The following is a 13,811-nucleotide window of genomic DNA, read 5'->3' as shown; positions in this document are numbered from 1 at the left end:
TAGGCGTGTGACGCTTTTCGGCTTTCTGGGTAATGTAGTTCAAATATCACGTTAACTCATACGCTTCCCTGGTGGAAAAACTACATATCACAGACTTCCGCGAAACAATAAAGTATCCGGACGCGCTGGGCGCTGGTCATTACGGTGATGTGACAGAGTCCGTGATACAGCGCGATCTCTCTCACAGCTCACTCATCGGTTAATATCGGCTAATCTCGGCTCATTGTGCAGGGAAATGTCTGACAGTGGCGGGGGAGAGGACGGTGGCGGTGTGATGGAGGGTTCTGCTGCCGTACACACAGTGGCGGACGCCTCAGTCCTGCAGAAACACATCCGAAAGCTCGTGCCACTGCTCCTGGAAGATGGCGGCGACGCGCCCGCGGCCCTCGAGAGCGCGCTGGAGGAGAAGAGCGCGCTCGAGCAGATGAAAAAGTTCCTGTCAGATCCACAGATTCACTCGATTCTGGTGGAACGGAACGCGCTGAAAGGTTAAAAGCCGCATGATCATCAATTAATCACATCTTAAGGGTTAAAATCACTCACATGCGTTATTAAGCTCATGATTGCTAACGTTATGTCTGTGTGCAGGTTTGCCGAGACTGTCAATCGATTTCGTGATGTTTTATTGCATGATTATCGCAGGGTTTGTGTGGCCCCGCCCTGTTTGAGTCGCTCCTGTGATGTGTCAAAAATTAAACTTTAGTTAATGTTTATTTTAGAAACATGGGTGTAAAGAGACTGCTTGAATTTGTGATGAAATATCAACAATAAGTGATCAATGCGCGTTCAGGGCGTGTTTGCTGCACTGCAGATCGGTGACGTCACGATCATCTGAGTACTGGGAAAGATCGATTCCTCGATTTTAATCGGTATCGATTCTTAAGTCCCAGACAGGAAACAATCTTTTAACTGTAGTTGTGTTTAGTTGATGCGTGAACAAATTTCTCTAAACATTATTTCTAGCTCATGCCATCACATAATCACAGTAAGTTTTTCTTTGATAGTTTGATAGTTATGATTTTAAACAAAGTATCAGCCTTCATTCTGTTAGTTTTATCACTAAATTCAGTCAGTAAATGTGTGTGTGTGTTTAATGTGTGTGACATCTGAACTGATCATCTTTACCACTAGTTACAGCAGTAAATAAACATTAATGAACATCAGAAGGAATGTTGAAATATTCAGAACTGAAATCGATCATGTCTCATGTAATCCATGAATCAGTGTTTCAGTAGCGGAAAGACGTCAATAAAACAGCTTGAGAACAATAATGTCATGTAATTTACCTCAGACATTTAACAATGATAAACTCGATAGTTAGCTAGTAAAATAACTCTAGAGATGAGCGTTCTGATAACTATATGCGCTATACAGTATTCATTATATTTGTACTGAACTTCACTTTGGGCTTCAGAAATGCTCTTCAGAAACGCTACGGGTGACGTCTCGCTCGCTACGTCCATATTTTATGCAGTCTGTGATCATAACCTGTGATATTACAGTAATGCACGGGGTTCCTGTAGAGCTCACAGCTTCAGTTTGGAGAGATTTTATTACTTGAGATAAATTGTACTGCATCTGATATACAATATATCCAAATGAATATAATTGATGATGTGTGATTAGTGCCGGTGTGCCTCATCATGATGACAGTGATGTACTCTGCCAGTGTAGCGTCGGGACGCGAGCGATGCTGTGCTCGTGTTCATATGAATGTGCTCTTGTGCTCCAGACTCCAGTAACACACAGCCTCACGTCACATGTCTGGCTTTAAATAATAGTTGTGTTGAATGTTAAATAAAGGCCGATTCATCACTAACGGCCGGTTGTTTCTTGTGATTGACGCAGAGGATGTCGGCGATGAAGGCGAGGAGGAGCGCGAGTGCATTTCCTACAGCGTTAGCATCGACATCCACTACGGGCTCAAATCTAACAGGTGACGAGCGTCAAACATGTGATCCTGATCTGTGTGTGTCTGCTAATGTGATCCTGATCCTGATCTGTGTGTCTGCTGATGTGAACGTGATCCTGATCCTGATCCGTGTGTGTCTGCTAATGTGAACGTGTTGTTCCAGCCTGGCGTTGATCAAGCGTACGGGAGTCATCGACGCGGATAAGCCGATCTCCACTCAGGTGCGTGTCCTGACGCTCAGCGAAGACTCCCCGTACGAGACCCTGCACTCCTTCATCAGCAATGCTGTCGCTCCGTACTTCAAATCCTACATCCGGGAGTCTGGCAAAGCCGACAGGTAACGTCTCCTCCGACATCATTCCTGAAGGAGTCGCTCACTTCAGAACTACAATCTCCTGATGATTCACTCTCCTCCTCGTCATCTTCAAAAACCTTCATTTCTTTTCCACTGAAGAAAGAAACGCATGATCATCTCGGATGACGAGGCGGAGAGTGAATCATCAGGAGATTGTAGTTCTGAAGTGAACTAATGCTTTGAAGAAGCTTTACAACCAAAGAAACTCATCCAGTCGTGATGCGGATGTACTGGATCGACACGCACCAATGCTAGATTTTCTAAATGTCAGAATCATTTGTTAACAAACAAGTATTCATCACTTCAGTGAGCTCATTGCATCTGCATTAAATTATTACATTGTTTAAATTAATACATTTTTTGCTCACTGTGTTTTTTTTTTTATATGTACATTTCTGAAGTGCATAACTTACACAGTCTCCTCTGATATCAGATCACTGTAATCACTGTAATGTGGACCCTTGTGTTTTCTGTAAGGCTGCTTAGAAACGATGTATAGTGGAAAGCGCTGTACTAATGAGCGTGAGTTGAACTGAATGATGACGTGTGTGTTCAGGGATGGGGATAAGATGGCCCCTTCGGTGGAGAAGAAGATCGCGGAGCTGGAGATGGGGCTGCTGCACCTCCAGCAGAACATCGAGATCCCCGAGATCAGTCTGCTCATACACCCCATCATCAGCAACGTGGCCAAGCAGTGCTACGAGCGCGCCGAGAAGCCCAAGGTCACCGACTTCGGGGATAAAGTGGAGGATCCCAGCTTCCTGAACCAGCTGCAGTCCGGCGTCAACCGCTGGATCCGGGAGATACAGAAGGTGTGTGTGTGTGTGTGTGTGTGTCTTCCAGGATTACCTGTAACGCTACTGTACTGAAGGACTGCTAGGATAAAAACAGGATGGGATGCGTTAGTGCTGACCAAAAGTCCATATCACGGTATATTTCTAAATTATTCCAGTTTCACCAGATGTTCTCCTGAGTGAGAGAGGAAACCCTGCAGTAGACTGACTGAGAACGCCCCGTTTTACTGTCGTGAGTGAATATTGTAGAAGAATCCACACTAGTGTTAAAGGTCCCGTTGCATGCGATTCCATGTTTCAAACTTTAGTTAGTGTGTAATGGTGCTGTTAGAGCATAAATAATATCTGTAAAATTATAAAGCTCAAAGTTCAATGCCAAGCGAGATATTTTATTTAACAGAAGTTGACTACAAAAAACGGCTCGATTGGACTACACCCCTCTACATCCTGCATTAGTGACATCACCAGAACCGTTTCTTGACTAAGCTCCGCCCACAGGAATGCTCCCTCAACTCTACTGGCTACTTGCGCACTTCTTATAACTTAGGCTACTGTGTTTACTCAGCTCTTACGGTGATTTTCTGAAGTAAAACTGACGCTTCATGTTTTGTGTGGTGTACAATAAACTTTATTAAACTCATCAGTACATGTTTGATCATCATTCAGACAGCAGACTTGTAGGCTATTAATAAATAATGGATACATAGCCTACAAGCAGATGACAAATACGTTATAATAACCGTAATTAAACTACTAAACCATACCTGTTTCATCTCTATACAGCACTCTGACTCTGTAGGCATTATTGTCCGACTCGAAATGAACGCCGTTACTGAGAGTTTCTGATATTATCATCATTCCGTGAGATGAATTTTTCCTGACAGACTGAGCACGAGCTCATGAAGCTCCGCCCCCTGTGTCGTCCAGCAGCACCTCATTTGCATTTAAAGGGGACACACTGAAACGGCTCGTTTTTCTGAGCCCCAAAAAATGTCAATTTAAACATGCTGTAAAAAATGATCTGTGGGGTATTTTGAGCTCAAACTTCACATACACACTCTGGGGACATCAAAGACTTATTTTACATCTTGTGAAAAGGGGCATAGAACGGGACCTTTAATACAGGTTAGCAGTGTTTATACAGAGCACCAGCAGGAGGCGCTGTAGGAGATACACCGGTTTCCACGGTAACTGCTTTATCAGGAAACATAAAGATTCTATAGAAATAACATTGAAACTTTTCTCAAGACCGTCAGTTCCCTTCAGAAACATTGATATAGAAACACCCGCGCTGCGTTTGGACTGTGAAACGGTCAGTGTTCATGTTTATTGACCGATGTCAAAGCCTTTTAGAAAATCTATTAGTGGCGGGGGCGGTGTTGATACTGTGAACCAATGTATGGGAAACACTGTAATATAATTTGACGGCTATCAATTATAGTCTAACCTCTCCATCTTCACCGTCACGCTCAGTAACACACACACACACACACCGTGAACAGGGAAAGTCGTCTCTAACAGTGTCGCGCCGCGTTCCCAACGCTGTTTAAATGCAACATACACCGGTATTGCGGTATGTTAAAAATTCATATCAACAAAAATAAACACCGTTATCTGGTATAACGGCCAGCACTATGATGCGTCTCGATTCAGTGTGTACGCCTGTGAGAGACTCAGGGGAAAAAAGAAAGCTTTGAGTGTCCGCTTTACCAAATCTGTGTTTTCAACATTTTTAAGGGTCAGTTTTGGAGAAACAGACTTTCAGTGGATCTCCCCGATTTCATTAAAACATGCCTTCACGTGTGTTCCAAAAGTTTGAAATGGCACGAGAGCGAGTGATTTTTGGGTGAACTGTGTGTAAACAGAAATGGTGTGTTGTGAGGTGTTTGTGCAGCTGTTTGAGGTGTGTGCTGCTGTGTGTGTGCAGGTGACGAAGCTGGACCGAGACCCGGCCTCAGGAACGGCCCTGCAGGAGATCAGCTTCTGGCTGAACCTGGAGCGAGCGCTCAACCGGATCCAGGAGAAGCGGGAGAGTCCCGAGGTCCTGCTCACTCTCGACATCCTCAAACACGGCAAACGCTTCCACGCCACCGTCAGCTTCGACACAGACACAGGTGACCATTCAAGTCCAGCACTCCACTTAAAAAACTCCTCCATTGCACTTTACCCGTGTCGAGTAATAATACCGGAAGTGGTGCGTTCCACGGACGAGCGTTCAGAAGCGCATCATTACACCGTTTACTAAGGCTACGCGACATATTTAAAACCATTTACAGTCATAATATAGCATAGTGCTATTGTGAAATCACCAAGGCTGCGATTCAAATAAATATATCCTCTGTTTCCCACAGAGAAGCACGACACTTTATGTTCATGTGTGCAGATTACAGATGTTAGAGTCCCTCAGCTCGTTCACAGTAACGCTGCTCACACACACTCAGCCTCTGCATGTGTGTTTAGGGTTCCAGTAACGTGCATTCGGGAACGCAAAAAAGTCGGACGCGGTTTGTCTCATAGTTGCACTGTCATCATTTATATGCATTTCTCAAACTCCATCTCTGCGTGCTGAGAGTGTGTGTGTGTGTAACGTTCATCTGGGAACGCTGTGTGTGCCATTTCACAAGATTAGTAACATAACTCGTTTGTAAATCTACGCCAACACAGGAGAATACGTAAATGTTTCTAAATATGCAAATTGTTGTTCATCGCGATTTCAAAATAAGTTCTAACCTTTGCATGATTTGATGCGCACGTTTTGTTCAAGAAATTACAGCGACTGTTGCATTTCTATCGTACAGAAGTGACAAAATATAAAAAATTGTGACAAAGATTTAGTGGACATTTGAATGAAATGGTGTTTGGCCAATGTTAAACCAGGATTTGATCATGCCTGTAGAGTAACAGCCACTAACACCAGGCGCCTCTGCAGGCATTTGCTATATAACACATAATGTACATGTGTGTTTTTTTTTTTTTTTTTATCTGAATAATCGGTAGAAAACTCCATAACTAAAATAACGCACAGCTGCAGGCGCTCCTCGTCTCTAACGCTTGTGTGCGTGTGTCTCTCAGGACTAAAGCAGGCTGTGGAGACGGTGAACGATTACAACCCCCTGATGAAGGACTTCCCCCTCAACGACCTGCTGTCGGCCACCGAACTCGACAAGATCCGGCAGGCGCTGGTGGCCATCTTCACTCACCTTCGCAAGATCCGCAACACCAAATACCCCATCCAGCGAGCGCTGCGCCTGGTGGAGGCCATCTCTCGAGACCTGAGCTCCCAGCTGCTCAAAGTGCTGGGCACTCGCAAGCTCATGCACGTGGCCTACGAGGAGTTCGAGAAGGTACGGCCCGGTCCAAGCTAGGGTTGCTACGATAGTCGGTGTCGACGGTGTTACCAGTGTTCAGAAGCAACACTGGTTATCACTTACCCACTGTTGATTTTATTTTTTTTATTTTTTCAATAATAAAAGCATTTAGTTTGGTTAGAGAACCGACACTACAATTAAAAACTGAACGTGTCTGCTTGATAAATCGTGAGCCGAACGAGAGTCACGGCACAGATCAGCAACAGGAGTCAGAACTCATTAATCACGAGAGCGAGGATCTGACTGACAAGATGATGCCGGAGTATTTGGTGTCGAAGCGAAATGTAAAATCGCCTATTTAAGCGAATTTGTCATTGCACTGTTTGTTGTTGCTTTTCATTGAGAATAATAGGCTGATGAACTCACCATTCAAGCAATCCACCCCCGAACTGGCGCTAATTTAAAAGCGAAACTAAAATGCGCACGGGCATTAATAACGGTGCGTGTCCACGAGCAGAATAGAGCTCCGCACTGTTATGAATGCCCATGTGGACGTGCGCATTTTAGTTTCGCTTTCAAATTAGCGATTTAAAAACCCCCGCTGGTGAGACCGGTATTACTGGTGTTGTCACACATCGATTAACCGGTGGGAAAATCTTTACCGTCCCCAGTGTAAGCGCACCTCGACGCTCGCTCAGGCCTCGCTCACGCTCCTCTGCTTCTCCACAGGTGATGGTGGCGTGCTTCGAGGTCTTCCAGACGTGGGAGGACGAGTACGAGAAGCTGCAGGTGCTCCTGAGGGACATCGTGAAGAGGAAGAGGGAGGAGAACCTGAAGATGGTGTGGCGTCTGAGTCCCGCGCACCGGAAGCTGCAGGCCCGCTTGGACCACATGAGGCGCTTCAGGCGTCAGCACGAGCAGCTGCGCGCCGTCATCGTGCGCGTGCTCCGGCCTCAGGTGCGCAGTCTGAGCGCGACACGACAAGAGTTTTTATTAATATGAACATTAACATGTAAATGAGCTCAAAGGATGGGGGTATTTATCTCTACAGCGCTTTATACAGCACAGGTGTCATGGCAGCTTCACAGTAATAAACAATCAATGATGCAAATATTTGATATGAGATGAATTCAGATTCAGCTGTACTGTCTTTTTAGTCGTTCTTCAGATCAATTACTGTGTTGATGTTACAAAATTCATCAATTAAACAGTTCAGTTCAGCTGTAAGCAGACAATAGTGTCATTAGATGTGAAGTAAAAGCTCAACGTTTGGATTTCCCCCAGTCTGAGTTGAACAATCAGTTGTATAAAAGCTAATAATGTGACGTAAAGACATGCGGTGTGTCTAGAATCACACAGTCTGAGTAGGTGTGACACTGAATTTGAATTTACTTTGCGAACGTTAAAAATGTTCTATATCGTGTAAATAGGGGTATAATTAATTAAATTCAAGTGTTCTACATCCGCCATGTTGTTATTGCGCATGACTTTGCCTGCTCTTGACTTTGCAGGTGTCTGCCGTGTCCCAGCATGCCCAGGGAGAGACCGCAGAGCCGGCCGATCTGAAGGTGGCCGAGGTTCTGTTCGACGCTGCGGACGCTAACGCCATCGAGGAGGTCAACCTGGCGTACGAGAACGTGAAGGAGGTCGACGGCCTGGACGTCTCCAAGGAGGGAATGGAGGCGTGGGAAGCGGCCATGAAGCGCTACGACGAGCGCATCGACCGCGTGGAGACACGCATCACGGCCCGCCTGCGCGACCAGCTGGGCACCGCCAAGAACGCCAACGAGATGTTCCGCATCTTCTCCCGCTTCAACGCCCTGTTCGTGCGCCCGCACATCCGCGGAGCCATCCGGGAGTACCAGACGCAGCTCATCCAGCGCGTCAAGGACGACATCGAGTCTCTGCACGACAAGTTCAAGGTGCAGTATCCCCAGAGCCAGTCCTGCAAGATGAGCCACGTGCGAGACCTGCCCCCCGTCTCCGGCTCCATCATCTGGGCTAAGCAGATCGACCGGCAGCTCACGGCGTACATGAAGCGCGTGGAGGACGTGCTCGGGAAGGGCTGGGAGAACCACGTGGAGGGTCTGAAGCTCAAGCAGGACGGCGACAGCTTCCGCGCGAAGCTCAACACGCAGGAGATCTTCGACGACTGGGCCCGGAAGGTGCAGCAGCGCAACCTGGGCGTGTCGGGCCGCATCTTCACCATCGAGAACACGCGCGCTCGCGGCCGCACCGGCACCGTGCTCAAGCTCAAGGTCAACTTCCTCCCCGAGATCATCACGCTCTCCAAGGAAGTGCGCAACCTGAAGTGGCTGAGCTTCCGCGTGCCGCTAGCCATCGTCAACAAAGCCCATCAGGCTAACCAGCTGTACCCGTTCGCCATCTCGCTCATTGAGAGCGTGCGCACGTACGAGCGCACCTGTGAGAAGGTGGAGGAGCGCACCTCCATCTCGCTGCTCGTGGCCGGCCTGAAGAAGGAGGTGCAGGCGCTCGTCACCGAGGGCATCTCGCTCGTCTGGGAGTCCTACAAGCTCGACCCGTACGTCCAGCGGCTGGCGGAAACCGTCTTCAACTTCCAGGAAAAGGTAGATCTGATCCAGTGGCGTTCACCAGAGGTCGTATAGGTCATACTAGTTTTTGCTTAAAGGTGAAGAGCCAATGCATGTTTTGTGAGATTCCCCTCTCTGTTAAAGATATTTTATTGGACTGTCCTGGGTTATAGAATCGTCTTTTATGAAGTTATTTCACTTAAGGACTTTAGTAAGATTATGCATGAAAAGGTTGTGGATCATATGTTAATTTAAAAACAAAATGTATATAATGTGACTTGTTGTGTTAAATTTTTGCCAAGAAAATTGCCTTAGATTCTGACATGGCATTAAATAAAACAATCAATCAATCCGAGAAAAGGTCGACCAACCCGAGACCAATCAGCACCAATCAGGCGTTTGGACACACACACACACACACACACACACACACACACACACACACACACACACACATTTATTTCTTATTTCATTATCAGTTCATCAGCCTACTATGGAAACTTGTGGAGACTTTTTATCTCACATTTCTGACTTTTGTTTTCTCAGAATTGCGAGTTGCACTTACCTTTTGTTACCAATCGAGCTTCCATACTGTAGTGTTTTTGTCATTATTACTTTAATTCAGTTCACAGTGACCAAGATCAGAACGCTAACGGTCATGATAGAGTTCATAATTGATATCAGCGAATCAGAATCATTCCTTGTAAAAACATTCAGTCGTGTGTGCCCTTACTTCGGCTGGTAGTGTAAATGCTGCATTTACAGTCAGGGTGAAGAGAGATGTGATGGCATGTTGACTTGTGGGTATTTCCCTCTTAGGTGGATGATCTTCTTCTGCTCGAGGAGAAGATTGATTTGGAGGTGCGTTCGCTTGAAACCTGCATGTACGAGCATAAGATGTTCACCGAGATCCTCAACCGCATCCAGAAGGCCGTCGATGACCTGAACCTGCACTCGTACTCCAATCTGCCCATCTGGGTCAACAAGCTGGACATCGAGGTGAGCCACTCATTACGCCACCTCTCATGGAGAGTAACCCGTTACAATGTTGCAGTACTTCATAAAAAGTAACTAATTATGTTACTTAGTTTATTTATATTGAAAGTAATGTTACAATTTTGTTACACCTTAAAATGGTAACAATTAGTTACTTTTTAAGGAAAATAATGTTACGATATTGAGTTACTTCATAAAGTATCATGATCTTTCTTAGTTACTTTCTATGGTAAGTATTGTTACTCCTTAAAATGGTAACAATTAGTTAATTTTTTATGGAAAGTAATGTTACGATATTGCATTACTTCATAAAAAAGTATTATTATATCTCTGTTACTTTTTATGGAAAGCAATGTTACATTTTTTGTGTTACTCCTTAAAATTGTAACAATTAGTTACTTTTATGGTAAGTATGTTCCAATATTGTTACTTCATTAAAAAGTAACTAATTGCATTATTTTTTATGCAAAGTAATGCGTTACAATACTGCGCTACTTCATTAAAAAGCAACGAATGATGTTACTTGTGTTAATTATGACCTTAACCTGCACTCGTACTCTAATCTAACTGGACATCGAGGCGAGTTCTGCTGGTCTGTCCGCGGGGTCGTGTCACTCACTGTGAGCGTTTCGTCCGTAGATCGAGCGTATCCTCGGGGTGCGTCTGCAGGCGGGGCTCAAGGCCTGGACGCAGGTTCTCCGGGGACAGATGGAGGACAAGGCTGATGTGGACATGGACACGGAAGCCCCTCAGCTCAGTCACAAGCCTGGAGGAGACCCCAAGATCAAGGCAAGACACTGTTGTGGAGTTTTGAGCTCATCTAGTCAAGCTTTATTTCTATAACGCTTTATACAAAACAGATCATTTAAAAGCAGCTTCACAGTGAGATACAGGAAAATTATAACAATCAATGATGCAAATTCTGAAAAGTTATTCATTATTCAGATCAATTCAGTTCCAGTTTCATTCTCGTCTGGTAGTGTCAGTGCAGTGAGATGATATATTAATCGCCAGCTACAACTACACTGATGATTCCTAACTTCACTCTGAACTGTTTTCTTTGTCCAAACAGAATGTCATCCATGAATTGAGGATCACAAACCAGGTCATCTATCTGAACCCGCCGATTGAAGACTGCCGCTACCGGCTCTACCAGGAAATGTTTGCTTGGAAGATGGTCATTCTGTCTCTGCCCAGAATCCAGAGTCAGAGATATCAGGTTTGTGTTTGCTCTGCGTCCGCTTTCAGTGTCCCGCACCTGCGCTAACGTTTGCTCTTTAAACAGGTCGGTGTTCACTACGAGTTATCCGAAGAGGAGAAGTTCTACAGGAACGCTCTGACCCGAATGCCCGACGGCCCGTCTGCACTGGAGGAGGCGTATAACGCTGTGAAGGAGAACGTCTCCGAGGTGGAGCAGTACGTCAAGGTAGGGTCTTCCCTTTGAGTGAGCGAGTGTGCCGTGTCCACACCCGAACCGTGTGACTGACCCCGTGTGGTCCTCAGGTGTGGCTGCAGTACCAGTGTCTGTGGGACATGCAGCCCGAGAACATCTACAACCGTCTGGGAGAAGATCTCAACAAGTGGCAGGCGCTGCTGGTGCAGATCCGCAAAGCACGAGGAACGTTTGACAACGCAGAAACCAGGAAAGAGTTCGGACCGGTCATCATAGACTACGGCAAGGTCAGAGGATAGCGGCTCAGTTCAGTCGTGAGGTTTCTGGACGTAAACTATCGCTGTTGCTCCCTTAAGAGAGTAACTCTTTACATCACTTTTAATGCAAAGTAATGTGTTACAATACTGTTACTTCATTACAAGTAACAAATTATGTTACTTAGTTACTTTTATGGAAAGAATTGTTACTCTTAAAATGATAATTAGTTCCTTTTTATGGAAAGTAATTTTACAATATTATTATTTCAAAAAGTAACATAATCTGATACTTTTTATGTAGTAAGTAATGTTACAATAATGTTACTTCATAAAAAGTAACACATTGTTACTTTTTATGAAAAGTAATGTGTTACTCTTTAAAATTATAACAATTGGTTTCTTTTTATGGAAATTAATGTTAGAATATTGCGTTAGTTTATTAGACGTAACAAATTATGTTACTTAGTTACTTTTTATGGAAAGCAATGTGTTACAGTACTGGTTTTCTTATAAAGGTAACAACTAGTTACTTTTTATGGATAGTAATGTTACAATATTGTGTTACTTCATAAAAAGTAATTAATTATGTTACTTTTTATGGAAAGCAATGTGATTAAAATATTGCGTTACTCTCTAAAAGTGTTTATTTTATCGTGTGACTTAGGTTCAGTCGAAGGTGAATCTGAAGTACGACTCGTGGCATAAGGAGGTGCTCAGCAAGTTTGGACAGATGCTGGGCAACAACATGCAGGACTTCCACTCTCAGATCTCCAAGGTGTGTGTCGAGCTCGCGCTCGTGGGAAATAACATGTTTATGTGCTCAAGTGAATTAGTCTGAACTTTTCTCCGGTCTTCCAGTCTCGTCAAGAACTGGAGCAGCACTCGGTGGACACGGCCAGCACCTCTGACGCCGTCACCTTCATCACGTACGTGCAGACGCTCAAGCGCAAGATCAAGCAGTTCGAGAAGCAAGTGGATGTGAGTGCAGCGACCTGGGTTAGGTGTGTACATCTGTGTGTGTGATGATGTCACTGAAGCCTCTGGTCCGTGCAGGTGTTCCGCAACGGCCAGCGTCTGCTGGAGAAGCAGCGCTTCCAGTTCCCGCCCTCCTGGCTCTACATCGACAACATCGAGGGGGAGTGGGGCGCCTTCAGTGACATCATGAAGCGCAAAGACACGGCCATTCAGCAGCAGGTGGCCAACCTCCAGATGAAGATCGTGCAGGAGGACCGAGCCGTGGAGAACCGCACCACCGACCTGCTGTCCGACTGGGAGAAGACCAAACCAGTGGGGGTACGTGGGGGTGGGGGGGGGGTGTGTCTCAGGGCAGGTGAGGGGGTGTTCAGGTGTGTGTGTGTGTCTCAGGGCAGGTGAATGGGTGTTCAGGTGTGTGTGTGTGTGTGTGTGTCAGGGCAGGTGAATGGGTGTTCAGGTGTGTGTGTGTCTGTCTCAGGGCAGGTGAAGGGGTGTTCAGGTGTGTGTGTGTGTGTCTGTCTCAGGGCAGGTGAATGGGTGTTCAGGTGTGTGTGTGTCTGTCTCAGGGCAGGTGAAGGGGTGTTCAGGTGTGTGTGTGTGTGTCTGTCTCAGGGCAGGTGAAGGGGTGTTCAGGTGTGTGTGTGTCTGTCTCAGGGCAGGTGAATGGGTGTTCAGGTGTGTGTGTGTGTCTCAGGGCAGGTGAATGGGTGTTCAGGTGTGTGTGTGTGTGTGTGTCAGGGCAGGTGAATGGGTGTTCAGGTGTGTGTGTGTCTGTCTCAGGGCAGGTGAAGGGGTGTTCAGGTGTGTGTGTGTGTGTCTGTCTCAGGGCAGGTGAATGGGTGTTCAGGTGTGTGTGTGTCTGTCTCAGGGCAGGTGAAGGGGTGTTCAGGTGTGTGTGTGTGTGTCTGTCTCAGGGCAGGTGAAGGGGTGTTCAGGTGTGTGTGTGTCTGTCTCAGGGCAGGTGAATGGGTGTTCAGGTGTGTGTGTGTGTCTCAGGGCAGGTGAATGGGTGTTCAGGTGTGTGTGTGTGTGTGTGTCAGGGCAGGTGAATGGGTGTTCAGGTGTGTGTGTGTGTGTGTCAGGGCAGGTGAATGGGTGTTCAGGTGTGTGTGTGTGTGTCTGTCTCAGGGCAGGTGAATGGGTGTTCAGGTGTGTGTGTGTGTGTGTGTCAGGGCAGGTGAATGGGTGTTCAGGTGTGTGTGTGTCTGTCTCAGGGCAGGTGAAGGGGTGTTCAGGTGTGTGTGTGTGTGTCTGTCTCAGGGCAGGTGA

At 46.1% G+C, this 13,811-nt stretch overlaps 1 protein-coding gene across 2 annotated transcripts in view; it reads left to right on the top strand.

The window, feature by feature from the left end:
- The first annotated feature begins 138 nt into the window (after positions 1–138).
- Positions 139–13,811, top strand: part of dync1h1 (dynein, cytoplasmic 1, heavy chain 1) — an 82,741-nt gene continuing 69,068 nt past the window's right edge. For both annotated transcript variants that reach the window (XM_081347316.1, XM_081347315.1), the window contains exons 1-16: positions 139–488; positions 1,849–1,936; positions 2,076–2,249; positions 2,824–3,079; positions 4,989–5,175; positions 6,134–6,405; positions 7,099–7,326; positions 7,881–8,957; positions 9,741–9,920; positions 10,557–10,706; positions 10,990–11,136; positions 11,203–11,343; positions 11,421–11,597; positions 12,232–12,342; positions 12,426–12,545; positions 12,621–12,860. In XM_081347316.1, coding sequence (XP_081203442.1) covers positions 236–488; positions 1,849–1,936; positions 2,076–2,249; positions 2,824–3,079; positions 4,989–5,175; positions 6,134–6,405; positions 7,099–7,326; positions 7,881–8,957; positions 9,741–9,920; positions 10,557–10,706; positions 10,990–11,136; positions 11,203–11,343; positions 11,421–11,597; positions 12,232–12,342; positions 12,426–12,545; positions 12,621–12,860 — 3,801 coding nt within the window. In that variant the 5' untranslated portion in view covers positions 139–235. The remainder of the gene's footprint in view (positions 489–1,848; positions 1,937–2,075; positions 2,250–2,823; positions 3,080–4,988; positions 5,176–6,133; positions 6,406–7,098; positions 7,327–7,880; positions 8,958–9,740; positions 9,921–10,556; positions 10,707–10,989; positions 11,137–11,202; positions 11,344–11,420; positions 11,598–12,231; positions 12,343–12,425; positions 12,546–12,620; positions 12,861–13,811) is intronic.

The sequence above is a fragment of the Scardinius erythrophthalmus genome (assembly GCF_964197995.2).
Source record: "Scardinius erythrophthalmus genome assembly, chromosome: 19".
Taxonomy (NCBI): domain Eukaryota; kingdom Metazoa; phylum Chordata; class Actinopteri; order Cypriniformes; family Leuciscidae; genus Scardinius; species Scardinius erythrophthalmus.
The sequence above is the reverse complement of the archived record's forward strand: the minus strand, read 5'-3'. Positions and strand labels throughout refer to the sequence as shown.